Raw genomic sequence first — 27,779 nt, 5'->3', positions numbered from 1 at the left:
AAGACTGACTCAAGCCCTTCCCCACCCTTCTTTTGCAACAGTTACTTTTTCCAGATTAACATAATAGCAATCTTCATATTTTCTACTTACTCTGCACACCTGTGCTTCTTTGTCGGTGTTATTTTGGAACTGGAGGCTGGGATGTGCTTTTGTTTTAATTATGGCTAAAATGTGGGTACAATATTTCACCTAGTTTGGCACCTAGGGTATGGCTACGCTTGGAGCTGGAGGTGTGATTCCCAGCTCAGGGAGACACTCTCACACTGCCCAAGCTTGCATGCTAGAAATAGAGTCTAGTATGAGGAAATGGCCATCCCTCATAAGTACCTAGCATCTGCAACAGGCAAACACTCAGAGCAGCTAGCTCCTCCCACAGTGCTGTGTCTACTTTCTATTTTTAGCATGCTAGCTCGATGAGAGGTAACACAAGTATGTCTCCTCAAGTTGGGAATCACACCCCCAGCTCCAAGTGCAGACATATCCCTGGAGTACCAGCGTTATTTAGATTGTAAGCTCTTTATGGCAGGAACGGTCTTTCTTCTGTATTTGTACTGCACCTAGCACAATGTAGTCTTGCTCCATGATTGGGGCTCCTAGGCACTATGATAAGTAATAATAATAATTACAGATGCTTTATATATTTGCACTGCTCCCGACTCTACCAAGTTAACTTTCTCCTTCTTGATAAAACGTGGCAGAATCCGCACCTTGAAGTTGGTTTATTAGCATTGTGAGGAAAATACACATTTTCCAGCTTAGGACAAATATGACAATGGAAATAAGAAAAGTATTTTCAATCTGAAGAATTTCACAGGGCCTGATCATGCAGCACTGAAGTCAGTTGCATTCTGCTGCTGTTGGTGTAAAGATAACCATGTTCCTTCTGAAAATCATTTCAGAGGCTCAAAATACTCAGTAAATAGATAAATGAAAGGCTATACATGGCCATATCTACTGATGTTTTGAGGTAAGGAAGTTATCCTCTATTTTGACATTACACTTTTTACAAGATATAAAAACAGAGGAGTAACAATACAGAGCACTGGAAATCAAAGAGATGCTTTTTTGAGTTCCTGTTTGGAGTGCAAATCCCAGCTATAGGAACCACATGTGTCTTTGTGATACACTGTAAGTCAATCTTTATAGTCCCTTATGCCACAACCTTTGGAGGTGAATGTAGGCCCAGTAATAAGCAGGCTGTTGTAGGGGAGCTCCTATTGAGATTTACTAGAACAGTATGTATCCATTAGTAATTAAGTGGTTGTACTATTGACGATCGAAGAAGTAGAAGGGAAAAATTGAGAAACATAATGCAATTAAAGAATTTCCAATCTTTAGATTTCTTTTTACCAAAACTGATATGGGCCTTAAGTTGAAAGAAATGACAAAATTGGTACCATTCTCTTATGGAATCAATGGCTTCCAATTCTAGCACACCAGCCCATCCGATCCAGCTGGCCAAGGAAAGTCTTACCAGTGACAATATGTTCTCTATGGTTAATTCCCCACCCCACCCAGCCAGCATTTCAAAGCCCGGGCTCCAGCCCAATTCCAAATGTCTATTCTACAATTTCTAGCCCTGCAGCCCAATCCCTTAGAAACCCAACTCAACTGACCCAGGCCAACCATGGCTGGGCCACGGCTTTTATTGCAATATAGAAACACCTGTAAAGTCTGATCCAGTGCCCGTTGAACTCCAGGGGAGTCTCTCAATGGACTCTGGAGCAGGTCCTTAATTAGCTGTGTTTCCATTATTGCTCACACATGTGTGAAGGCACACCCCTTATCAACTGTACATCTGGTATTACCTTCCTGTCTCTTTTCTTTAGAACATTTCTTTTATTGAAAAAGTTATGCTGAACCTCCCTAAGGCTACAATGAAAAGGGTTTTTTGCATGGTTACACACTGCTCATTTCCCTTCCTTTTTTCCCCACATTGTGCAGCCTTTCCACATGCAAACATCATACTAACTTCAGAAGGAGAGACTAGAGAAGACATTATAGGATCTAGTCTTAAAGTACATAGGTACTTTTGAAAATTATACCCTAAGTGACTTTGGAGCCTAAATTCCACTTTCAAGTGACTTAGGTACCTAAATCCCATGAATTCCCATTGAAAATCAATAGGAATTAGGCGCCTAACTCACTTAGGTGCCTAGTGGGATTTTCAGAAGTGCCTATATGCATCTTTACGCACCTAAATAACTTTGTAGATCAGGCCCTAGAAGCCCAAGTGCCTAAGTCACTCTTGAAAATGGAACCTAAGCCCCTACGTCACTTAGGCCCAGATTTTATAAGGTGTTTAGGCAATGTTCTGCTCAGCACTGTAAAGCTTAACTGACTGAGGAGCCTAAGTCCCATTTCCAAAATGGACGTAGCCATCTAGGCGCCTAACGCTCACTAAAAGTCAGTGGGACTTAGGCTCTTAGGCTCAGCATTGGAATGCCTAATTTTAGGCACCCTGCTGCCCAATGGAATCCTCATTCCTGAGTTGGGCAAGCAGGCTTTCTATCCAATGCATGGGGAAAGTGAACCTAAGAAAGGTATTCACGATAGCCAGCACACTCAGTGGGGAGCTGTCTAAACTAGCCAATAAAGAAATGCCAAGGAGAAGGGTGGTGCCTAAATTCCACCCCTCAAGAACAGTTAAGCTTATCTCCACTAGTGAGGCACAGCTGTGATCCCTCTCCTGCAGTTAAGCCAGGTCAACCCTTTCACACAAAAAACACCCAACACCACAACAGTGGTGGTGCTGTTTTCTCTTACATGGTTAGATTCCTTACTTGGGCCAAATTAGTTCTGGTGTAACTGCATCCAAAGTCAGAGTTACTCTAGGGATAAAATTGTGCCTTTGTTGGTCTGAACATCAAATGAGATGCCTTATAAAGAAGTTACACCTTCGCTGAGGTCATACCAGGGACGGATTTGACCCTTTGTCGGTATGAATTCTCAATGAGAATTTCTTAAAATCCCTTTATGTACCAAGTGTTGATCATAATGCCATCATTTATAATATCTGGCGCATACAAGCCTTATCCAATTTTGGCATAATAGTTAAGACATTAACATCGTGTAACAGGGGTGTGCCTTTGCTCCAGTCTTCTTGCCCTGCAGAAACTGCACAGACTCCATTAGTTGTGCATTCAAAGTGACTTTTATTTTGAGTTCCCTCCACCAATACCACTACAGTCCCTGTGCAACAATCTATTTACAATATCCTCTGTGCTTTTGGCCATCCCATCAGGACCTGAGGGGAACAGAGGTCTCTCTTCCCTGAGGCCTGTGTGACTGGGCTCAGCTGGTCCTGGTGTTGGCCCTGTTCCCCTGCCTCCCCCCCCCCCCCCCCACTTACCCCAGGGCTTCCTTCCTTTGTGTCTTTATCAGAGTTGGGCTGATGGATTAGTTGACATTTTATCCACTCAGCCCCCCAGCCTGCTTCGGGAACTAATTGGCCTTTAAGTGATCAGAGCGCAAGCTGATCTGTTCTCTCCCTGCACTCTGTCACATGTCAACTGGCTGCAAACTGAAGAATTTAGTCAATTTTTTTAGTCACAAATACCTTTTCTAAAGCAGTTTCTGTTAAAGTGTGAAGGAGATGTTACCATTTTAAGTTCATTAACTGGGCCTTGTCTGGCAAGGCCCATGATTCATCCATTCAACTACCATTGTTTTTACTGGGGAAAAAATTTTTGAACCCAAATATCAATGGTATTTATTTGAACCTGAATGTCACCTCCTCCTCAGAGTATTTGGAAAAAATATTCTATTTAGGGCTTTCATATTCTAGTATTAAGGCAATGGAAATATATTGGGCCAGAGAACTTGAGATTAACTTCTGAGGGCCCCAAACAGGGCCGGCTCCAGGCACCAACCCAGCACGCAGGTGCTTGGGGCAGCTAAGAGAGGGGCGGCACGTCTGGCTCTTCGGCGGCAATTCGGCTGCGGGTCCCTCGCTCCCTCTTGGAGCGAAGAACCAGCCACCGAATTGCCGCCGAAGACTGAAGCGGCGGTGAGAGCAGATAGTGATTGCGGCTTCTTTTTTTTTCCCGTTTTGCTGCTTGGGGCGGCAAAAACCCTGTAGCCGGCCCCGGCCCCCAACCACCCCCTTTACTCAGATTGAGTAGTATCTGATTTCAATGGGATTAATCACAGAGGGACAGATTCTAATTACTCTTACTCTTGAGAGTAAGGTACCACTTTATGTGAATAAATTTGGTAGAATCAGGTCCTGAATTAAGGACTTCACGATTGGATCCAAAAAGAATACGTGCGTGTGTGCGTGCGAGTGAGAGTGTGAGAGAGAGAGAATATATAATGGAATAAAGGCTTTATAGTTCAAATAGAATATATTCCTTAGGTCAAAATAAAATCTACATATATGGAAGATATAATGAAAATCTGAATTCTACTTATTAACAATGTATAGAGAAAATAAGCATGCTCCTATATTTTGGCTATACATTTATCCAGAAATAGAACTCCTAGTATTATTAATTATTATTATTCTAGATTGTAACGATAGAGCTCATTATCTAACTTGGCTCAAATTACCATTGTGATTTTCCACATGTACTGAAGATATATTCCACTATCTGTATCAGGCAGGGAATGTCTTATACAGTGCTAAGCACATTGTCTGTGCTGAACAAATAATTTAAAACAGTAAAAATTTTGCTGAAGATTAGTCCAGGAGTAAGGAGTATCTGGGTGTCATTTTTTTAAAAAGCATAATAAAAAAAGTGTATAGGTTGGATAGCAGGTGGTACATTTTTATGGAGGTAGTGCTTTGACATGATAAATCTACTACTTCCTAACTACTACTAATTTGTATTCTATAATGCCAAAGTGATTTTGAGAACCAATTTAATAATATAGTGCCTTTCTCTTTATGCATCACAAGTGATTTTGGAAGTCTCAATCATTTTGTAAATAAAGTTAAATAAAACCCATAAACATAAAAAACAGCAACTAAGCAAGGAACTAAAAACATTTCTAAGGTGCTAGATGTCTCAAAGGACTGATACTGAGACAGAAAGACTTCTCCTTTGGAGACCAAGGCAGAAGTGAACAAAATGTAATTACCATCTGACAGCTTACTGTATATTTAAGGAGTTGGTAGCTCCTAATGGGCAGGTGTCCACATTAGAAAAGCCATTCAATTGTCACTAATTGGTACCCTTGTTGGCAGTCTCAAGCAGAGAGACATATGACTAAATGAGCATGGAGACCACAATGCCTTCTGTGGTGATAATTACACATACCCACATTTATTGCTATTTACAGATGTGATTTGCCATTTAGGTCTCTACCCTTGAAGGGATTCAGCTATTCTGACAAAACTCAAGAATAATGGCTGTAAGCCTACTGAAACTTTTATGGCCTGATTTTCAGAGGTACTGAGCACCCATAACTTTAATAGAAGCTGTAAATACCCAGCACCTTTGGGAGACTTACCAATAACTTCAGTGTAACTAAGAGTCATATCTCAAGTAGTAACTATAGTTGCGTCACTAAATAATAGAGAGCACAAAATAATTAAGTTAAACATCCTCTGGGGAGGGATCCTGGGAATAACTATCCTGGATACACTAAACTTTAGAAAGGATTTCATAACAATGAGGAAGCTAGGCAGTGGACTAGAGGTAGCAAATGTTGTACCTATCTTTAAAAAAAAAAAAAAAGTGTTAAGTATTGGTCCTGGGAATTACAGACCACTGTTACTTCAATACCAGAAAAACTGGTTGAAATGATACTTGAAAACAGAATTATAAAAGCATCTAGAGAATGTAATGGAAAATTGTGCTTCTTTTATCTACAAGAACAATTTGTGAATAAAATAATGGGCTGATATGGTTTATTTGGACTGTTAAAAATATTTGTCAAGGTCCTTCACAAGAGGCTGTTAAGAAACTAAGCAGTCATGTAGTGAAAGGTAAAATATTAGAATGGGACAAAACAAAAATCAGGAATAAATGGTAATTTTTTATTAATGGCAAATTTATTCAAATCATTGTATTCATTTATTTCATGGCAAAAGGCTTACAGTGGGGTCCCCATGGTTCTACACTTACCAGTGTTCTTTACTCAAGATTTGGAAAGAGGGATGACCAATGAGATGGCAAAACCTGCAGATGACACAAAATTACTTGTGTTAGCCAAGACTTGAGAAGATGAGCGAATTTCAAAGGGACCTAACAAAGCTAAATGAATAGGCACAAGCTAAAATAAGAGGCAGGGGATGGATAGCTCAGTGGTTTGAGGCTTGGCCTGTTAAACTCAGGGTTGTGTAGTTCAATCCTTAAGGGGGCCATTTAGGGAACTAGAGTAAAAATCTGTCTAGGGATTGGTTCTGCTTTGAGCAGGGGGTTGGACTAGATGACCTCCTGAGGTCCCTTCCAACCCTGATATTCTAAGTTCACTGTTGGCAAAGGTAAGGCTAGGACATTAGAAGGTATAATGTAAACAGTTCTTAATTTACTGTACACTGCTCAGGAAAAAGACCAGATTCACTGGTACACTCCATCTGCTTTGCACCACTCTTGTGATATGCAATTAACTTACCTGCTCAGTTACAGTAACAATTACCTATTGTCCTAAAAACACAAAAGTGAATAGGTTCTTCTTTGCACAATTGTTAGAAGACTTATTTTCTACTTTAGATTTTCCAATTATTATTATTATTATATCATGTCCCTTTTAAGTGTTTTGTATGAAACCTCTGTGGCAATGACTCTTAACAACTCATATATAATTAGTAATTAGAAAGCAATCATTTAATTTACCAAAATGAAAAACATCCTGATAAGAAAAGCCACATTACTATCAGGGTTGCTTTCAGATACCTAACAGAAAAATAGATATTTCAGTCCAATAAATGAAGGATGAATCTCCTACTTTTGATCTTGGCCCTTTCAAATACTAAGGCAGAGCTCCTCAGCGGATTAGACCCCTACACCCTGAGCATGAATTGAGGGCTGATCAGGTAGATCCCAGAGTCCATATGGAGTCCATTGGTATTCAGCATAGCTCCATGCAAATAGAAGGGCATGACTGTGTGCAGCTAATTGCAGGATTGGGACCTCACTCTTTCACTGAGTAGCATTTTCCAGACTTCCACAGATAAATCTGCTCTTGAAAAAGAAGGGAAAAAAATCATTCATGAAGTTCCACATCATTCTGTCCCGCAAGGCAGAAACAGCTGGCTGACTGTGCAGGCAAGAATGGCTGCAGCAGATTCATTTTGCCTTCCTGGCAAGTAATGCTGCAGAATGAATTACAAAAACCCAGACTGTAGAAAAGCTGGAACGTCACCTCAAAGATTTAAAGAAAAGAAAATATAGATAAAAACAACACATGTTTAGCCTAAATCTTTCTCCCCCTTTCTATAAAACAAGCAAGAGTTAGCACTAAGTTATCTGAAGTGCTATTATACAGCAAGCAAGTCAAACTAAGCTGAAATATTACCACACTGCATTTATCTCCTCAGTTCAGCACAAAGCTAGAATGCTTATGTTAATACGACACCACCAGAACTGTTATTTGCTTATCCTATGTAACATGTGATTGGCTAGGTCTGATCATAATTGAATAAATATTAGACTTACTCTAGAATCTTGTCTGGGGGAGGGGAAAATCAGGAGAACAGACAATACACAGCCTGAGAAACAAGTCTTACAAAAGGATATAGCAAATTGTAGTCAAATGCTCTTTATGACGGCAAATTGTTCTTGGTGATTATTTCAAAAGCAAGCTAAAATAATATATTCTCAAATGTTGGTAATAATATAACTTCAAACTCAGTTTAAATACAGGAAATGCTGTTTGGTCAAAAAAGAGACAGACAAACCCAAACATCTTGGCCTAGATCTACAAAGGGATTGAGGTGCCTAAATCCAGGGTTTAGGTACCACTGAGATCCACTAGCCTCCCACTCAGCTGCTGTCTAATCCTGTAAGTGCCTAATTCAGCTCCTAAATTTTTGCTATAAAAGTTCCCTAGGCACCTACATTTTTGCCCCTGGGCACATGCACAATGCCTCACTCTCAGTGCCTATATGCTTATCTCAACACCTAAGCCCCACTGCAATCCTCAAACCAAGTGAAGAGAAACATTCCCCAGTTTCTCTCACCTAATCTCAGAGCACGCCTACCAGATCGGGGCCTATTCAAAATCCAGCCATAAGGAGAAACTGACTCCCTTATAACTTTCAGCCCAGTGACTAGGGCACTCACCTGGGATATGGGTACAGTGACCAGACAGCAAGTGTGAAAAATCAGGACAGCGGGTGGGGGGTAATAGGCACCTATATAAGACAAAGACCCAAATATTGGGACTGTCCCTATAAAAATCAGGACATCTGGTCACCCTAGATATAGGAGACCTGGGATCACATTCCCCCTCTCCCTGATGGAGAGACAGGATTTGAACAGGAGTCTCCTACCTCCCTAACAACTGGGATATTCTGGTGTGGGTCTCTCACCTATTGAAGCTGTTTCTCATTGGATAAATAATTAAATAGTCATGGGAGCAGGGGGCCTGGACCTCCTACCTCGCAAGTGAGTGCCCTACCCATCAGACTACAAAGTAATTCTCACACTCACTCTCTGGCCAATGACTATTTAAGTATTTAGCCAAAGTGAAACAGCTGCAACAGAAGACATTGAGGGAGCCACACCTCAGGATATCCCATGGCTCAATGGTTAGGGCACTCTCCTAAGAGACAGGATTTGAACAGGGGTCTCCTTTCTGCCCCTCTGGCAGAAGGGGGAATTGAACCCAGGTCTCCCACATCCAAGGCAAAGTGTATTATTGCCCATGTAGCCCGCAAGAAAAATCCCTTATGTTTGTAGGCTTAAAAAAAAAAAAAAAAAAAAGTCAGTATTAGAAATAAGGAGGTGGAGGAAGAAGAGGAATCTTGGTTTGTGGAGGTAAGTAGGATTGCCCTGCAAACAAACAAAGAAAAGGAGTCTAACATAGGGTATCACAGAGCCCACAAGGGAGAGCCACACTGGAAGGAATGGGGAAACCTGTAGCTAAGAAGTCCCTAAGGACTGAAGAGATGTTGAAGGACATGGAGCAGCTTAGGAAACTCAATTACTGGTGCCTTTGTAGCGGAAGTCTGATAGGCAATAAAATGCTAAATATCTCAGTTCCACTGCAGCATGTAATTTTTTCCCCCTTATGAGCCAATAACTATTAACATTTTATTACCATTAACACTTAATTAGATTAGAAGAGACAGAAATGGATGGCTTTATGAACTGACCTTTTATTTCTGGCACCTAGTGTATTATTTCAGGAAAGACTAAAGTTTGAAACATCAACATGATAAATCTGGAAGGCTCCACAATATGTTGGGAGCAGCCTTGGCTGTGTTTATGAAGTATAGCCATGGGAACTGTCTCGGGGAAGCACAAAACTTGATACATTCTTTGCAGGGGCGGCATGTACATCTTTTGTTGTGGTTTGCACCCCACTCAGTTTCTCTTTGACACTCCAGTTCCAACACACCCAAAATCCAAAGAAAACTGCCCTTTGCCTTACCGTAGATTGAAACCACTGAATGCTAGTTGTCTCCAGTTTTAATCTGAAACCATAAATCCCCCTCCAACACTAAACACAGTTTTAGTGGCAGGCTCAAAAAACCTTTGTTAACTTGGCTACAATATCATGATAATAAAACCAAAGCCAGTTGAGATTCACCTGCTTTGGAGGTTTGCTAATAAATGTTTTGCATAACTTTGGGCTTTACATCTGCATGTTCTATACATATTATTAAACATGGTTATTATGGTTGTGCCTAAGGACCCACCATTGTGCTAGGCCCTGTACAGACTCAGACGTAGATAGGCCCTGTCCCAAAGAGCTTAACATCTAAATAGACAAGATTGACACAGGGTGGGGGAAGAGAGGGAGGGTGAAGAGAACAGAGCAGGGGAGAAGAGGATAGGAAGGGCAGGTGTGGAGTGAAGCTGAGATGAAGAGGCAGGGGTGCAGTTTGGAGCAAACAGCCAGGGCCGGCTCCAGGCACCAGCGCTGCAAGCAGGTGCCTGGGGCGGCCGACAGAAAGGGGCGGCACGTCTGGCTCTTCAGCGGCAAGTCCCTCAGTCCCTCTTGGAAGGAAAGACCTGCCGCCGAATTGCCGCCGAAGAATGAAGCGGCGGTGGTAGAGTGCTGATCGTGGCTTTTTGGAGGGGGGGCACTTGGGGTGGCAAAAACGCTGGAGCAGGCCCTGCAAACAGCTAATCAGCACAGGGCAGAGAACATCCAGTCTAAATTACAAAAAGTTCTCCATGTCAAACGGTCCTAGCTTTGGCTCCTTCTGGCGGGTTCCTCTGCAGTTTTTCGCCCAAGGCCACATGTGGTGGGGAGGCACCACCCGAGTTCTAGTTCCTCCCAGAATAATGTGGGGGGGAATCTTCTCTCAACAGTACTGGATCAAGAGGGGTGGTGCTGACTGTGCTCCTTTTTACCCCCTTCCCCAAATTGCACCAATCCCTACTCTGGCTGTTTCTGTAGCTGCTCCTATCAGCTTATGCCTTAGCTCTGAAAAGCTGAATATTGTGGCACATAAAAGTCCAAATTGATTATTTAATTTTGAGCAGACTTGTTTCACACCGACATTATTAGAAGGTGAACAATGTCAGGCTTGGGTATTAGTTTTCAATAAATACAAACAAAAAACATAACTTTTGTTTGATAAAAAAAGTCTCTTTCCTGCGTGGTGATACTAAAGCAATTAAGAAACAAAATTGTTGTTAAGAAGGACGTTATTGTGAGCATGTGGACTGAAGAAAGAATCAAAATGTTTTTACCCAACTGTTTTTTACCTCAGTGGATACAGCAATGCTGCAGGTATGCTAACTCCATGGGGAAGACAAACTTAACCAAAATCTGGATTTTTAAAATCAAAACAGCCTGATTTTCCTCAGCATTGCTCTAGTTTGACACTGGTGTAACTCCATTGAGACACAACTGGGTAAAACTGGAGCAATACAGTGATAAATCAGGCCCAAGGACCAAAATCAATAACTGGAATTTAAATTTTGGCTCTGAGAGTAAACAACAATATTTAGAGAAATATTTTCATTGTCAGTTTCCATGCTGCCTGTCACAAATCGTGTGCCTTATTTGTTTTCACATACATCCATTTTTAAAATAACATGTTTGTAATGCTTAAAAAAAACACATGGCTGCTAAAATCTGTGATTATCTGAGCTACATTGGCATTACAAGGCTAAAACTGAAGAACACAGAACAAGGGAGATTACCATTTCCTATTAAAATAAAGTAGTTATACTTAAATACATATAATCAGAGGACAAAGGGGAAGGTTGGTTCCTCTTGTAACATGCTCATCATTTAGGCCCTGTCAGATTCTCACTGTTAACTGTCAGCTCTGGGTATGAAATGGTTTGGGATCTGGAATGCTTGATCAGTTAATTCGGCTACACGAGTGATTAACAAAACATATTTTATTAGGCCCTTATTCTCTTAGATAATTAACAAGATGTTTTCCAGATTAGTTCAAATGTGCTTATCTTAATTTTCCATTTCAAATTCCCAGTCTATGAATATACTTTAGATGTATATTACAGAAGGGATATAAAAATCCTGGATTGTGATTGGCTAAACTAATTGTGTGACCATACAATAGAACTATCAATCAGTTTGGAAATTCCCTCTATACAGATGACTTCATGAGAAAACAAAAATTTGGATCACCATCAATTAAAATTAGGGTAAGGATTTATAAGACCCATTTTACAATAGTAAAGGTCTTGTTCTTATTTATTGTTTAAGTTAATCAGAATCTTACATTTAGATAGTATCTGTCATCCCCAAGCACTTCAGTCTTTATACACAGAGTATTTATGGGGATCACCACAGAAATATAGTCACCTCAGCACAGGCTGAAAGTTTCTTAGTGGCTTGATCCAAAGCCCATTGAAGTCAGTGAGAACACTGACTACAATAAACTTTGGATTATGCCCTAATAGCACACAGCAACATATCAGAAGATATAGATGGAAAAGGTTTATTAGCTCATTGTCTGAAGAACGTTCCCTGAGATAGAGGATTATTCCCTGAGACACTATTTCTAGTGTTTTGTCCAAACTAACTTTTAAAATTGCAAACAATAGGGCGTCCACCACTTTTCTTCACATGCTATTCCACGGTCTAATTCATCTCATTGTCAGGAAGGTCCTCCTAATTTTCAGCACCAAGTTTTCCTGTCTTAATTTTCCCCTCGTAGTATCCTAGGTACTACAAATACTCAACAATTCCTCTCCCACCCTGGTACTTACAACATTCAAGTACCTGTAGACTGTTACTGTGTCTCCCCTTGATCATGACTCAGGGAAGCTATGCATATTTAGCTTTTCCAGTCTTCAATTCAATCCCTCCTGTCCCCTACTCGTTCTTGTTGCTATGCTGTGAACTTGCCCCAATTTTTCACTCTTTCTGGAAATCTGATGCCCCAACATTGAATACAATATTGCAAGTGCAGTTGTGGCAGAGTCATCTAAAGGGGGAACATTATGTCCCTGCTGCATAATCTGATATTTCGGCATTGACAGCCCATAATTACTTTGACTTTTTTTGCTGCCATATTGCCTTGCAAACTCTCATCTAATTTGGTGCCTTAGTATCACCCTGAGGTTTCTTCCAGTATTACAGCTTTCCAGGTTCTCCTTCCCATTGAGTATGTGTGCTTCAGTTTACTCCCCCCCCCCACCCCGGATAAATTAGCTCAGTTTTCCATATGGAAGTTCATTTTGTTACTTTCTGCCCTGTTTTTAATTTCGGTGGGTCCCTTTGTATTATATCTCTATCTTCAGTGGCATTTATAACAGCAGTTTAGGAGAGAAAGTGAGAAATACCTTACCCTATTCTAAACCAGAGGTGGAATTTGGCTTTGCAGAATGTAATTGCCCAGACTGGAACTTTTTCTAGAACTCCCATGGACCTGTAGAAATACAGGGAAAGGGAATATCCCTGGTGAAGTCTGTTACAGGTTCACATGCAAATCTCAGAGCGTTCCAAATTCACAGCTAATTCTGAAACCCAAAAGCCGTTGAGTTAAAATAGTCACACAGCTTTACCAAAGAATACACAGCTTTAGCTGCTTCATCTGAAGTGTGCATTGTACGATATCATTTACAAAATGGTAGCTACATAACTATACTCCACTTTCCTTATAGGGCTCTCCAGCAACACTAACTCTGTAGCCTTAGTTATTAGGCTACTTTACCTTGGTGCCCAACTACCTTAAATCCCCATTGCAGTGACTCTCTGTGACAACTTATCCCCTACTCCGGGGTGCCACCTGATGTACTGGGGTTCCACTGAGCCCACCCATTCCACCAGCCTGGGCTCGCTCATCCAGTACTGCTGCATGCGCACACGGACACACCCAGTTGCAGAATGACACCAATACTGAAATCAGCGCTGCATGGGAAGGCTTTCAGCTAGGCAATTGCCCAGCACTCCTTTGGGGTGCAAACCCAAAATTATATTGTCTTGCACTGTACAGAGATCTATACTACGTAAGCTCATGAAGTTTGCTCCCTCCCTCAGTGTGGAGGAAGATATGCACAGCGTCTTGGCCTCAGTTATGAATTACACAAACTGAGTACAGAATAAACAAAACACAAGTTTATTAACTACAAAAGGTAAATTTTAAGTGATTATAAGGAATAGCAAACAGATCAAAGCAGATTACTGAGCAAATAAAACAAAATATTCAACCTAAACTTAATACATTAAATTAACTGGTTAATAGTAGCAAATTCTCACCCTAAATGTTGTTTTATGAAGGTTGCAGAGTTTCTTGAAGGTAAACTGCACTGCTTGCAGATTAAATTTCCAGGTATTCCTTTCACAGGCCAGACCTTTCTTGTCTGGGCTCAGCCCCTGCCCCCTTCCCCAGCTTAATTCCTTTGTTTCTTCAGGTTTTTAGCAGTCTTCCTTCTTGGGTGGGGAGGCAGTGGCGAAGAGCCAAGTTTAACTCACTCCCGAGCCTCAAATAGGATTTGTATATGGTGAGAATCCTTTGTTTCCCAGTTTGACCCCCACCCCTTCTTAATGGAAAGAGACTAGAAATCCAAGATGGTATCCAGTACCAGGTGACACGATCACCTGACCTGTAGTGTCAAAGCAGCATCCCAGGAAACTTCTCAGGACGGAGGGAGATTAGTATCTTCAAAGTCCTACTGTTCTCCCTAATGGCCCATTCCAGGTTGATTGCATACTGTCTGGTGGGCGTTCCCCAGGTAAAAACCACAGTTGTAATTGTTACATAGTCAATATTCCTAACTTCAGATACAGGAATGATACATGTATAGAAATTGGATAATCACATTCAGTAAATTAGAACCTTTCCAATGATACCTCACATGACCCATCTTGCATAAACCATATCTTAATTATGCCATATTTATATCATAAGCATATCTCTACAAAGAATATGGGGTGTAGCATCACACTTTCATTACTACCTTTTTCTAGATTCATAGATTCTCAGGCCAGAAGGAAACATTGTGATCATCTACTCCGACCTCCTACCTAACACAGGCCACAGAACTTCCCAAAAATATTTCCTAGAGCCCATCTTTTAGAAAAAAACATCTGATCTTTATTTTAAAATGGTCAGTGATGAAGAATCTACCATGAACCTTGGTAAAGTGTTCCAACGATTAATTACTCTCACTATTAAAAATGTATGCCTTATTTCCAGTCTGAAATATTACTGGTAATTCTCCTAGTTCCATCTAGTAATGGACAAATACCATTGTTAGGATTCTTTTTGTTCCCAATATAATTGTCATTTTTATTGTCCTTAACTCAGCTGGCCATAGATGTCTCCTTGTGTCCCTTTACTTTCCTTTTCAATTTTCCACAATTCCTAGCTTCTGATTTATATTCATTATTGTCAACTTCCCCTTTCTTCCATTTGTTTTATTTACAACAGCTGCCTTCACTTCCCCCCTAAATCAGGTCTTTTAAAAAAAAAAAAAAAAAAACCTAGCTTTCTTCCTCCGCTGTGAGATAGTGGCATCTAGTACAGTGATCTTCAAAAACTCCCAATTATCATTCCTATTTTTTCTGATTAAATTCTTCCCTCGAGCTGATCTGGCTCATAATTGTTTTCATCTTTGTGCAATTGGCCCTTTTAAAGTGCCAGGTATATATATTACTGGTCTGGATTTTATCATACTCACTATGTGCAAACACAATAAAGTCACGGTCACTTGTATCTAAGCTACTATTAACTTTTAGTTCTGTGATCAGTTACTCTTTATCAGTGAAGATGAGGTCTATTGCATCTAATGTGGGGGAATTCTGTAACACTTATTGAGCTAAGAAATTGTCATCTATAATATTTAGTACTGGCAGCATGATACCTCAAGTATTTGTCACTCAAATTGAAGTCTCTCCTGATCAAACAGCTTTTATTCCTGCATATTAGAGATGGGAACAGGATGACCAGTGGCTTATGCGCCTTACTGTGATTTGGTGGCCTGTAGCAGACATCAACGAATACCGTATTTTGTGCTTTACTGTTAGGACATTTATCCACAAGCATTCAAGATTGTTTTTGTCACAGTTATCAGTGACTTCGAAACTGGTAATGCCACATTTGACATTGAATGCCACTCTCCTTCCTCTTTTGCCCATTTAATCCTTCCTAAATGAGTTATAATCAACAATTTTAATATTCCAGTCATGTGAATAATCCCACCAGGTTTCAGTTATACCAACTAGATTAAATTTATGCTCATAAAATGAACAATTCCAGTTCCTCTTGTTTGTTACCCAGGCTCCAAGCATTGATGTATAGGCAATTAAAGAATTTCTTATCATATCCTTTGGTTTCTGGATAAAAAAATTTCCTTAACATCTTGATTTTGTGCTAAATGAGTGTTCATTTCTTCCCTCTTTTTATCTTCCCTTTTTGTTATTATTTTAACACCTTCTTGACTACTCTAGCCAGCCTGTCCCACAGTGATTGGTTCCCTATCTATTGAGGTGGAGGCCATTCAAACTATACAGCCTCCTCTCCTCACAGAAGGTGGACCAATGTTCCACAAAACCCAAACCCTCCCCCGGCAACACTTACCTAGTCAGCACTTCACTTCCAGAATCTTCTGTGCCTTTTATCTTCCTTCCCTCATGGGACAGGAAGGATCTCAAAGATCACTTGGGACATTCTTCTTTTTCAGCACCCTTCTGAGTTCCCTGAGTCATCTATTATCTGTGAGATATCCTGCAACAGTGTCATTAGTGCCAATGTGAATCATCAGCAATGGAGCCTTACTTGTCAACTTCAGAAGCCTTTCCAGTCTTAGAGTGATGTCTCATGTCTCGGCTCCGGGAAGACAGCACACTGTCCATCCTGCTGTCTGCCTGTCCTTTGCAGAATTCTTCTTTATTATTATTCTGAGTATTGAAGACCTACTAGGAGCATCTGTCTTCCTTGGGTGGCTGGAGATATCTATGGGCGAGCTTGATTTTCTGACAGGGTGGGCCCCTTACATTTCTCCTAGCTGCTCCAAGGGAATGACCTCAAAAGATTTTTCACGGATTCCATGCTGGGGACTTGGTATCGATTGGTAACTTCTAGTTATGTGGAATTCCTCCTGGTCCTCAAAAGGGCTAGATCCACAATGGGGACTTATGCATTGCAACGCTGAGCCTCACTCCGGTGGGATCCACAGCCCTGAATTAGTTGCCCAGGCTCCCTATACAATGCATGGAGAGAAAGTTATGCACCTAAAGAATGGTATCTACAGAAGCCAGCATGCTGAGCATGGAGCCACTTAGACTACCCAATAGGAAATGCTGAGGAGGGGGGTTGGGCCTATGCCCCACCTCTCAAAATGACTTAGGTGCCTAAATTGAGGCTGGAGGGAGGCACTTATCTTCACTTGGGATTCACAGCAGCCATGAACACTGTCCTGGAGTTAGGCACCTAAGCCCAGCCAGTCCTTTCTCACATATGAAGGAGGAGGAGGAGGTGGTGGTACCCTCCCGATTCCCTATTGGTTAGAGCACTCACATGGGATTCCAGCTGTCATAACTATAAAGGGAAGGGTAACAGCTGTCCTGTGTACAGTACTATAAAATCCCTCCTGGCCAGAAACTCCAAAATCCTTTTCCCTGTAAAGGGTTAAGAAGCTCAGGTAACCTGGCTGGCATCTGACCCAAAGATACTTTCAAATCTTGGGGGGGGGGGGGAGGCTTTTTTTTTGTGCTCTTTGTTTGGGAGTTCGTTCGCTCTTGGGACTGAGAGGGACCAGACATTAATCCAGGTTCTCCACATCTTTCTAAACAAGTCTCTCCTATTTCAAACTTGTAAGTAAATAGCCAGGCAAGGCGTCTTAGTTTTCCTTTGTTTTCTCAACTTGTAAATGTACCTTTTACTAGAGTGTTTATCTCTGTTTGCTGTACTTTGAACCTAAGACTAGAGGGGAGTCCTCTGAGCTCTTTAAGTTTGATTACCCTGTAAAGTTATTTTCCATACTAATTTTACAGAGATGATTTTTACCTTTTTCTTTAATTAAAAGCCTTCTTTTTAAGAACCTGATTGATTTTTCCTTGTTTTAGATCTGTATTCACCAGGGAATTGGTGAAGGTTTCTCAAGGCTTCCCAGGGAAGGGAATTAGTTTTTGAAAATGGTGGCAGCGGACCAGAATCTAAGCTGGTAGTTAAGCTTAGAAGTTTTCATGCAGGCCTCCACATTTGTACCCTAAAGTTCAAAGTGGGGATACAGCCTTGACACCAGCCGAGAGGAGTAGAGACTTAAACCTGTGTTTCCTACTTGTCAGTTGTGTGGCCTAACCATGGAGCTATGGGGTACTCGGGGTAGATCATGCTCAGTCTCTCCTGTTGAAGCTGTTCCACTTTGCATTAATTATTTAAATATTAATTGGAGGAGGGGCATGATTTTGACTTACCCACATCCCAGGAGAGTGCCCTAACCACTGGGCTACCAAGTCATTCTTACTTTCTGTTTAGCCCAACAAATATATAAGTGGCCTCAGAATATACCAACCAGCTCAGACCCCACTGGCAAGATAGGCAGGGAAATGCCTAGTTGGTGAATCCTGTTGGAGTTTAGGTATGAGCTAAGCACTGGACATGTGAATTTAAGCAGCTGTGCACATGCTGAGAGAAGTATAGGTCCTATGGGGACTTTATTGACAGAAACTTAAGTCCAAATTTTACCCTGTTGGCACCTAGGAGTCTAAAATGGATCTAAACCAAAAAGTCTAACTTCTCAAGGGACAGAAGTACATATATATGCCACATTGGCTAAGCAAAATAAATAAGTGCTCTGTGTTTTTAACTAGCACAGCTGTGTTGGTAGAGAGATGTTTTACAAAGGCTTGAGGGCTTCAAGTTAAACCTCCAGGTGTGCTGTAGGACTTTTGTAATGACAGATGAAAATAAGATATGTATTGTCTTTCATAGCAAAGATACTAAGAAGCTAAATCTGCCTTTAATTACATGACAATATCACAACTTTTTTACCCTTTACTTTTGCTTCCATCCCCCCCGATATTTCATCGTTCTACAAACTGTAAATGTTCCCATTATTTCCTTACCAGTGCCTTCAAATGCTATTTAAATAGCTCTTCTACAGCTGACAGCAGAAGCTGCAAGTATTTAACTGCATAAAAAGGTAAAAGAGAAATGTTCATAAAATAACCTGCGTATCTTGGCAGCATTAGCACAATAAATTAAGTAGATTTTTGAAATCAGCAGTGCTGAGACTCACTGCCAAAGATTGCATCTTAAAAATATTTTTCAGATTCGTGTTCTCTGCAGTGGATTTTTTTCAAAGATCTGAGAAAATCTTAAGGTTATTTGATCAAAAATGATAAATTGTGATTTACTGTAGCTCAGTCTACTTAAAATGCCAAACATGACTTTCTTTCTCATGAATATAAGTACACTGTGCTCTATTGCTCATAAATACACATCTTAGAATATTTTGAACAGGAGAAAATACCTTTCATTTATTCTTATTCAGGGAGACTAATGAACAGTCTTACATACTAAGCATAACTAGGAACAACAACAACAACATTTACCTGCTATTCCTGCTCTTAGAAAGCATTCCTACCCCCAAACCTATCCCATACCACCACAGTGTGTGGAAAGATTAATCAAATGCTCTTAAGAAGTTAGTGCTTATATTATGCAGCTAATCAATTCAGTTTTTTCTACAGTAGATTTCACATACTATTCTCCATGCTATGTACCTTGGCTCTAATAGGGGCTGAAAAACTTGCCCAAAGTGAGAGCTTGATTTTTGTGGCCAGGAAAAATTAAGATTTTCAAATGCGAATTTCATGGACCAATATGAATGATGGGAAAAGTGCTTATACAGCACAGTATTAGAGTGTGCTGCATTATTTGAGGTCCTACAGAGGAGATGTTAAACATGGTCTTTTCTTCGTCTGGTATGGGCCCAGGTGGAAATGAAAGATCCTGTGGCACTTTTTTTTTTAAAAAAAGAGTAACTCCAACATCCTAGTCGGAGAGGATTGACACTAAATTAGGCTCTACTTTTTAAGGCTGTATGTAGGCTATTGCTGAGCGAATAACGCATAATGACTGCTGCATTTGCCTACACACCATCACTGAACAACAAGTGTCTAATTCATTTCTGTAAAGCATTTAGGGATGTCTTGAGTATGAAAGGCTCTATATCAAATGAAATTCCATTATTCTCTTTTAACAGTGTATCAAACAGAACACCATTTCTGTGCAGTTTTGAAAAGTAATTTAAGATATCCCAAGATAGATTACACCATCCTACAAGCTCATTGAGGTAAAAGTTGCATTTAGTGGTTGATTAGCTATTACCAAAGAGGAGATATCAATGAAATTACTAGGGATTTGTCATTGAATTTTTGAAAATGACAAAACTCCACAAAAATATAGTATAATAAAAACTACATATTTGCATTCTGATCCATAGTTTGAAATTTATGGCCAATAAAGGAAATATTAATAAGAGGTTTTAACTAGAGATGTGGTAAACTCCCTCCAATTTAGTAGTGCATATATAGTACAGTCACTCTTGTCACCACCTTGTTATCAAACCAAACTAAAGGACAATGATCTAAATAGCTTAATCCAAGTCAAAAGAAACACTATGGTTGAGGAAAACATTACAATAGGTTTTCATTATCCTTCCATTAGATTCACAGAAGAATTGCAAAAAGAATGTCTCATCCAGTGTTTATTCACTACAACTCAAGTGGCCTGGATACTCCACATTTTGATTACTCTTGGGCTTCATTTGGGATACAGGTGAATTTCCCCTTCCACTCATATGTGATTCACATATTGTGATGTGCAACACTAGGACCTAAGGAATTTCAAGTTTCTGCTATCTTTCCAGACAGTCCTGATGTACATACTGTGACAGAATGCCAAGTACTCAGGAACAGGCAACCAGACAGGTTTTTACACAAGGGTCATCATTTTTCTTTAGAACACAGTGCATGATATGAAGCCAAACATGGTATACTGGCCAAGAGGGCATAATAATGCGGATGCTACTGTCTCAGTACTGAGTGTGACACTAATCTAGACTAAAGTCACAGCAGGTTGTGCAGTGCCACAGTCTCAGGACAAGGCAAACATAGAACAGCCTGATATTGCATTAAGACAGCATATAGAAAGCATGTACCCCTGGGTTTCTCAACGTACACTGGAACGGGTTAACAGAGAACAACCATGGTGTTTGAAGTGTACTGCAGCCTCCAACAAACCCATCAAAAAGAACCACGGCTGAATGTGTAGCTCAGAGGAAGACAAGAAATACAGATTCTCTGGAGGCAAAGAGAATCCACAATCCCTTGAGTGAACTGATGGCTGCTAATAACTAGCCCACTTCAATTGATCAGCTGATCAAAGCACACTCCTCAAACTGCAGGAGCCTTGTTACCAGCTCCTCTCCTACATGGTGATCCTGGCTTTGAATGAAAGAGGCCATCTGCAAGTACTAACGTTGGTGGATGGGATTTAAAGTAGTTATTTTTATGAGTCCAAGCTAGTGTGCTTTATGTAGCAATATATATTTCATACACCAGTTTACTAATAACACAAGGTATAATCTGCCTCCTGCACTTTGCACTCATATTGTGCTTACCTATTAAGGGCAGGATTGTGTGCTTTCCTTGCTGAAATGCACATGGGCATGCAGGAAGCCCCTTATCCACATTACACATTTGTTCAAGAGCAGGACATAGCAGCAGCCCAAACACTTAGGGCAGGTCTACACTACAGCCTAAGTCAATACAACTTGCATCCCTCAGGAGTGTGAAAGCCCCTCCCCCACCCCAAGCAACACAAGGTTCGCACTGTCCACACCAGCACTATGTTGGTGGAAGACACAGCTTCCACTTCTAACCGAGGGGGAGTTATTATGCTGACAGGAGAACAATCTCCTGTTGACATGGCGTGTCTTCACCAGACATGCTACAGTGGTGCAGCTGCACTTATGTAGTTCTGTAGTGTAGACTTGACCTCAGAGGAGCACAAGGACTGCTTGCTCTTGCTGCCCAGGCTGCCCCCTTCCTAGTCTGGGCACAATCCTTTCCCCTGGTACAGCACTTGTTCCAGCTCAGGTGGTAGCTAGGGGATTCCTCATGATGGCTCTCCCTTTGATCTGTTCCACCCACATCTCTTTTGCAGAAGGCAGGAATCCTTTGTCCCTCTGGGTTCCCACCCCCCTCCTTCTCAATGGAAAAGCACCAGGTTAAAGATGGATTCCAGTTCAGGTGACACGATCACATGTCACTGTAAAAAGAACAGGAGTTCTTGTGGCACCTTAGAGACTAACAAATTTATTAGAGCATAAGCTTTCGTGGACTACAGCCCACTTCTTCGGATGCATATAGAGTGGAACATATATTGAGGAGATATATATACACACATACAGAGAGCATAAACAGGTGGGAGTTGTCTTACCAACTCTGAGAGGCCAATTAAGTAAGAGGAAAAAAAACTTTTGAAGTGATAATCAAGATAGCCCAGTACAGACAGTTTGATAAGAAGTGTGAGAATACTTACAAGGGGAGATAGATTCAATGTTTGTAATGGCTCAGCCATTCCCAGTCCTTATTCAATCCTGAGTTGATTGTGTCTAGTTTGCATATCAATTCCAGCTCAGCAGTCTCTCGTTGGAGTCTGTTTTTGAAGTTTTTCTGTTGTAAGATAGCCACCCGCAGGTCTGACATTGAATGACCAGACAGGTTAAAGTGTTCTCCCACTGGTTTTTGAGTATTATGATTCTTGATGTCAGATTTGTGTCCATTAATGTGTGTGTGTATATATATCCTCAATTTATTCCACTCTATATGCATCCGAAGAAGTGGGCTGTAGTCCACGAAAGCTTATGCTCTAATAAATTTGTTAGTCTCTAAGGTGCCACAAGTACTCCTGCGGATACAGACTAACACGGCTGCTACTCTGAAACATGTCACTGTAAGACTTCATTACCCACTTGCCAGCACACGTGTATACAGGAAGACTTACAGGTAAAACAGAGCCATCTGCAGTCAATTGTCCTGGTTAATGGGAATCTTCAAGATTCCAAACCACCATTAGTGGCCCACACTTTGCATAATTACAATAGGCCCTCAAAGTTATATTTCATATTTTGAGTTTCAGATAGAAGAGTGGTACATTTATACAAATAGGACGATCACACTCAGTAGATTATAAGCTTTGTAATGCTACCTTACAAGAGACCTTTTGCATGAAGCATATTCCAGTTACATTAGCATATTTTCATAAAATCATAGAGTGCAATGTCACAGGATCATTCTGTGCCAGCCTAATACTGGTGCAAACAAGGGACATACTGAGTGAGTTAATCTCCCTGGTGCTACACCTGGGGTGGCAGCTCTGTACCACCTCCTACCTAAGGGAGCCTGGGAGCTTAAATTCATAACTTTGCTAGACACTAAAAATCATGGTCTTGATAAAGACACTGATTTATGGCTTATTACAGCCATCTGTAACCCACTAACCCCACCTTCTAGCTCAGGTGTCATCTGGGTACATGGGAGGAAGGAGATCACAGACACTAGCTCATCTCCTAGCAGATGGGAGAGGCTCAACTACTGCTACCCCACACAGGGGTGAGGCTGTGGGGTCTGAAGGAATTTGGGGGACACGCATCAGGACGAGGTCCCAACCTGGGACATGCCTAGAGCCCCAGGATTATTTGAATCCTGCCTTGTTAACTACCTGAGAGTCTGCATACATCTTGCAACAGAGAGAGCCACCAAACCGCAAACTACCAGCGGAACAGACCAGGCCCTCACTGGTCTGACCAGGGCAAGTCTGCATAACAAACTATGCTGTGCTAGGGCCCAAACTACAGCCCACTGTCAGTCAGTGGGAGTCTATTAAATTCAATTGGCTTTGGATCAGGCCTTAGCAATGAGAGGCTTAGCAGCAGTAGACCCAACAAACATTGTGACTAGAACAAGGAAACAGATTTTAGGAAGTTTTTTATTTAAGCTTGTATAGTATTTTTGATGCAAACAAACAGCACAAGAGCACAAGTGCATGGTTAGGTGGAGACTATGCATCCTTGTGTACCATAGTGATAAATTAACTGACTTGATTTGTTCCATTCAGTGTTTATTTCCAATGGTCTGATATTCACTCAAGCTACCTAACCTCTCTTTGAAATTCACTGATCCCTACACTAGCATTTCTTTATCTAAAGCGTCATCTGAGGGGGTTCACTAGAACTGAAATGTCTTAACAAAGCATTGTAGTGTGCAGTGTGGAAAAGAAAGAGCAGTTTCCTCCTCCACCGTCTTTGATTGAAGAAGTTCAGTGCCTCTATCTACACACATTTGCATCTCATACTTCACAAACACAATTCAAGCACTATAAGAGCTCCCTAAGGTAGGGCCCATTTAACGGAAAAATTAGAACAAAACACTGTAGAAGTATCTGGAGGATTTTCCTGTTCAAAAAATTTGATCACTCATCATTCCAACATTATTTAGGAAATATATACAAAGAAGTGATTCAGATGACAATATCCCATATAGCACCACCTCCCGTCAAGTGTATTTTATATATATGTATGTTTGTTTTTATTTTGTCTCTAGGAGAAGCACAAAAGAGAGAAAGAGATGGCCAAATTGACAGAGTCGATGAGTGAGTACAAATAGGAAGTTCAACTATTTCCCCCCCCTACTCGTTTTGTTTTTTTTCATACAATAGCACAAAAAAAAAAAAAAGAAAGAAAGAAATACTCCCTGGGAACAAAGATCTCTTCCAAGCCTACTACTCACACCGCCATGCCTTGAATCATTCCTTTCTTCAACCCCCCTTGAAGAAGAGACAAATTTCTCCTTCCTCACACCTATTCTTTTATTAAAGTAGATTTATTTGGGTCTTTGTGGATTTAGGTCCTTATCCAGCTAAGTACATATTTGACTTCAATGGGATTACTTTGAGTTCTAAAGTTGATAGGACTACTAAAGTCAAGCACATGCTTTAAGCACTATACTGGATCAGGGCCATAGTGTTAATTCTTACACTCAGCATGGCCCCACTGAATTCAATGGGACTGCACAGGATGCATTTCTGCAGAATGTGCCCCATATGAATTATGCCCTCAGAGGTATGAGAGAGGTCTCTCAACGATTTCTTAGGGATCTGGTATATGTACATTGTTTTGAATATGTAACCACTAACTAAGTTTTGGGCTTATTCTATAATTTGTCTATATTTCTTGTGAGCCTGGAAGGGTAAGACCCAAGTTCATAAGCTGACAAAGTTATTTCCCAATAGAACTGGGAGAAATTAAAGGAAGATCCTGGAAACTGACTATTTTTTCCCTGAAAGCTTGTCCAATGCATCAGTCTAGGAGAGTTTAAATAAGTGAATTTTAAAAGGGAGACAATATTTTACTCTGTCTGGCTAATGCTAAGATACAGTTTTACAAAAAAAGGAAACAATTCTCTTAGGATTTGTCTGCACTTGAAAGTTGATCCAGGTTACAATTTTCCAGATTAAGTGATCTGAAACTACTGTGACGAAGTGGGAGTTTTTTGTAATATTTTTATGAGCCTATGTGTGCCTCAGTTTCCCTCTATACTATGCATGGCTACCCAGTGAGGGGGAAAAGATTACGTTTGGTCTCAGGGATGACTAAGGGACTTGGGTAGCTGGGCAACACACTCCCCTGAGTGGACCAAATGGGTCATTAAAAAGAATGGTCAAAGGCTGATGTGTCTGCTCTGCCCCACCAGGACCACAGCCTCCTCCCTGCACCTTGTGCCTGCGGGAATCAGGTGTCACTGGCCCTACGGCAGTACAGGGAGCCTTCTGCAGCCCTGCTGTCATGGGAGTGAGCAAGCAAGGCAGTGCAGAAAGGCATGGTCAGGACTGCGAGGAGGAGGTTGAGCCCTCAGCTGTGGGAGGAGGCCACCTCGCTGCTGAATGGCAGAATGGCTCCTGCCTTCTTGATTATCTGAACTCCCAATTATATGAACAAAATCCATGAATTCCATGCTATTCAGATAATCAGAATACCTTTTACAGACGGGTTGTGTGTGCATAAATGCTATCTTCAGTGTGCGCAAAATCACTTGTGTAAATAATTTGCATGTACACAAGTAGAAGCCCTTTGAAGAACTGGTCCTAAGTATCTATTCCTATTTTACAGGACTAGCAGATCTCCCCAACAAAAAACCCAGTTAAGAGAATCATGGGTCTCAAAAAGTATTCCTAAGCATTATGATGAACTGTACAAAGTACGACTTCTCATGTGACATTTGAATACTGATATGTCACATTATTTAGTCAGAAACTGTGATTGTATAACTTAACAGATTTTTACTTTGCAAAATGAAATTGCAGAAACTCTAAGGAAGTTTTGGGGGGGGAAGTTCTATGGCTTGTGTTATACAGGAGCTCAGACTAGATCAGGGGTCGGCAACGTTTGGCACGCAGCTTGCCAGGGTAAGCACCCTAGCAGGCCAGGCCAGTTTATTTACCTGCTGACGTGGCAGGTTCAGCCAATTGCGGCCCCCACTCGCCGCGGTTCGCCGTCCCGAGCCAATGGGGGCGGCGGGAAGCGGCGTGGGCTGAGGGATGTGCTGGCCGCAGCTTCCCGCTGCCCCCATTGGCCCGGGACGGTGAACCGCAGCCAGTGGGGGCCGCGATCGGCCGAACCTGCCACATCAGCAGGTAAATAAACTGGCCTAGCCTGCTAGGGTGCTTACCCTGGCGAGCCGCGTGCCGAACGTTGCCGACCCCTGGACTAGATGATCACAGTGGTTCCGTTGGGCCTTGAAATCTACGAATAAGACATTTAGAAGGCTAATTCAACTGAGCTATTAGTCTGTGCCTAAAGAGGTTTAGCTCCATTTCTTTCCAATATATCCAGTTCCAAGGTACATTGTTCACCTTTTCATCATGGTTTATTAACAGGAGAATAATTAGAGAAGTCTGTCATTCAGGTGACAGAATATTAATCTTGGTTTCCCATAAAATGTGTTTGCAGGCTCTCTTCTTATTCCAGCAAGGAAAGGGCCCTGTTATAACAGCTAATTACAGAAATTTAGTTTCACAGTGGATACCAAGCCACTGCGGTGAATAGGGGGTTCTATTAAATGAATCACTATTGATTTGATCCTGCATATACAGTTTGATAGAGTTCATTTCAAGATTAAATCTCTTTGGGCAAATTAAAACTTAAAACAAATAAAAGCCTGTGTTTCAATATATATTTTTTCTTTCAGATGAGATTAGCCTGATGCATGTAATGAATAGAAAAGAACAGAGAGGACAATACAATTGTAATAAAATGAAAATACAATCTCTTCTTCATGACAAAGGTTGAGTTTTGTGAGGAGAATGAAATTCTAAAATAGAAGTTCATTATGCAATAAAGCAAAGAGCTCTCTTGCCTCTATACAAATATGAACAGCATTAACAAAAGGATAGCAGGACTGAGTTTATAGCTATAATGAGAAATAACACTGAGGAAACAAAGACTTGCCTTAATCAGGAAACTGTTAATACAGTATTGCTGATGCCTACCATGCAAAAAATCTTGATCCAGCCCACCATCATATTATATTTTAAAATAGTTGGAGTTTGTTTGTTTCCCTTATGGTTTTAAGCCTTTCAGGTTCACAATTTCAAGCTTTTCTCCACAACTGTGAGGGACAGAAACTTACTGTTTAAATGAATGTTGACCATGCCACATAATCATATGACTCCATGAGCTGGGCCTTACGAAACTCAGCTGTCAGAGTGGACAATACTTAATTCTACCTTGCCAAGATGAGAAAACATTGAGAAAAATAAACTCAAAAGAACTAAAGGCAGGCTGGCCAAGAACTGAATTCTAAGTGAAAGTAGTCATTTCCATTTGCCTAAAGAGAAACAATGATTATGGGTGGGGCTCATAGCACCACCTAATATTAAAGTTGGCCAACACATCCCATTGTACGACCCAGTTCTCAGTTGCTTATAACTTTGCCACACTTTAACCAGTTGAGCTAAAATTTTCCATGCCAGGTGTCTGCGTTAGGCTGATATACTTTTTTAATGTATTTATTTAAGTCAAAATGGTTCAGTTATTTTTAGATAAAAAATATTTTGATCTGCCCATGTTAAAAATTCTGGTGACTTTTTCGTTGAAAAACTCTAGAGCCCCCCCATGTTCTGAAGCAGGGATTTGAAATTTGCAAGGGCATGGCCTTTGTCTCAG

General features: G+C 41.0%; 1 protein-coding gene across 4 annotated transcripts in view; it reads left to right on the top strand.

The window, feature by feature from the left end:
• KCNJ6 (potassium inwardly rectifying channel subfamily J member 6) overlaps positions 1 to 27,779 on the top strand; it is a 244,588-nt gene that overhangs the window by 30,314 nt on the left and 186,495 nt on the right. For 2 of the 4 annotated variants that reach the window (XM_005304427.4, XM_065590631.1), the window contains exon 2: positions 24,160 to 24,208. The exons of the other annotated variants lie outside the window; for them this stretch is intronic. In XM_005304427.4, coding sequence (XP_005304484.1) covers positions 24,160 to 24,208 — 49 coding nt within the window. The remainder of the gene's footprint in view (positions 1 to 24,159; positions 24,209 to 27,779) is intronic. 4 annotated transcript variants of the gene reach the window in all.

Source organism: Chrysemys picta, chromosome 1 (genome assembly GCF_011386835.1).
Source record: "Chrysemys picta bellii isolate R12L10 chromosome 1, ASM1138683v2, whole genome shotgun sequence".
NCBI classification, from domain to species: domain Eukaryota; kingdom Metazoa; phylum Chordata; order Testudines; family Emydidae; genus Chrysemys; species Chrysemys picta.
Note: the sequence above shows the minus strand (reverse complement) of the source record. Positions and strands in the feature narration are given on the sequence as shown.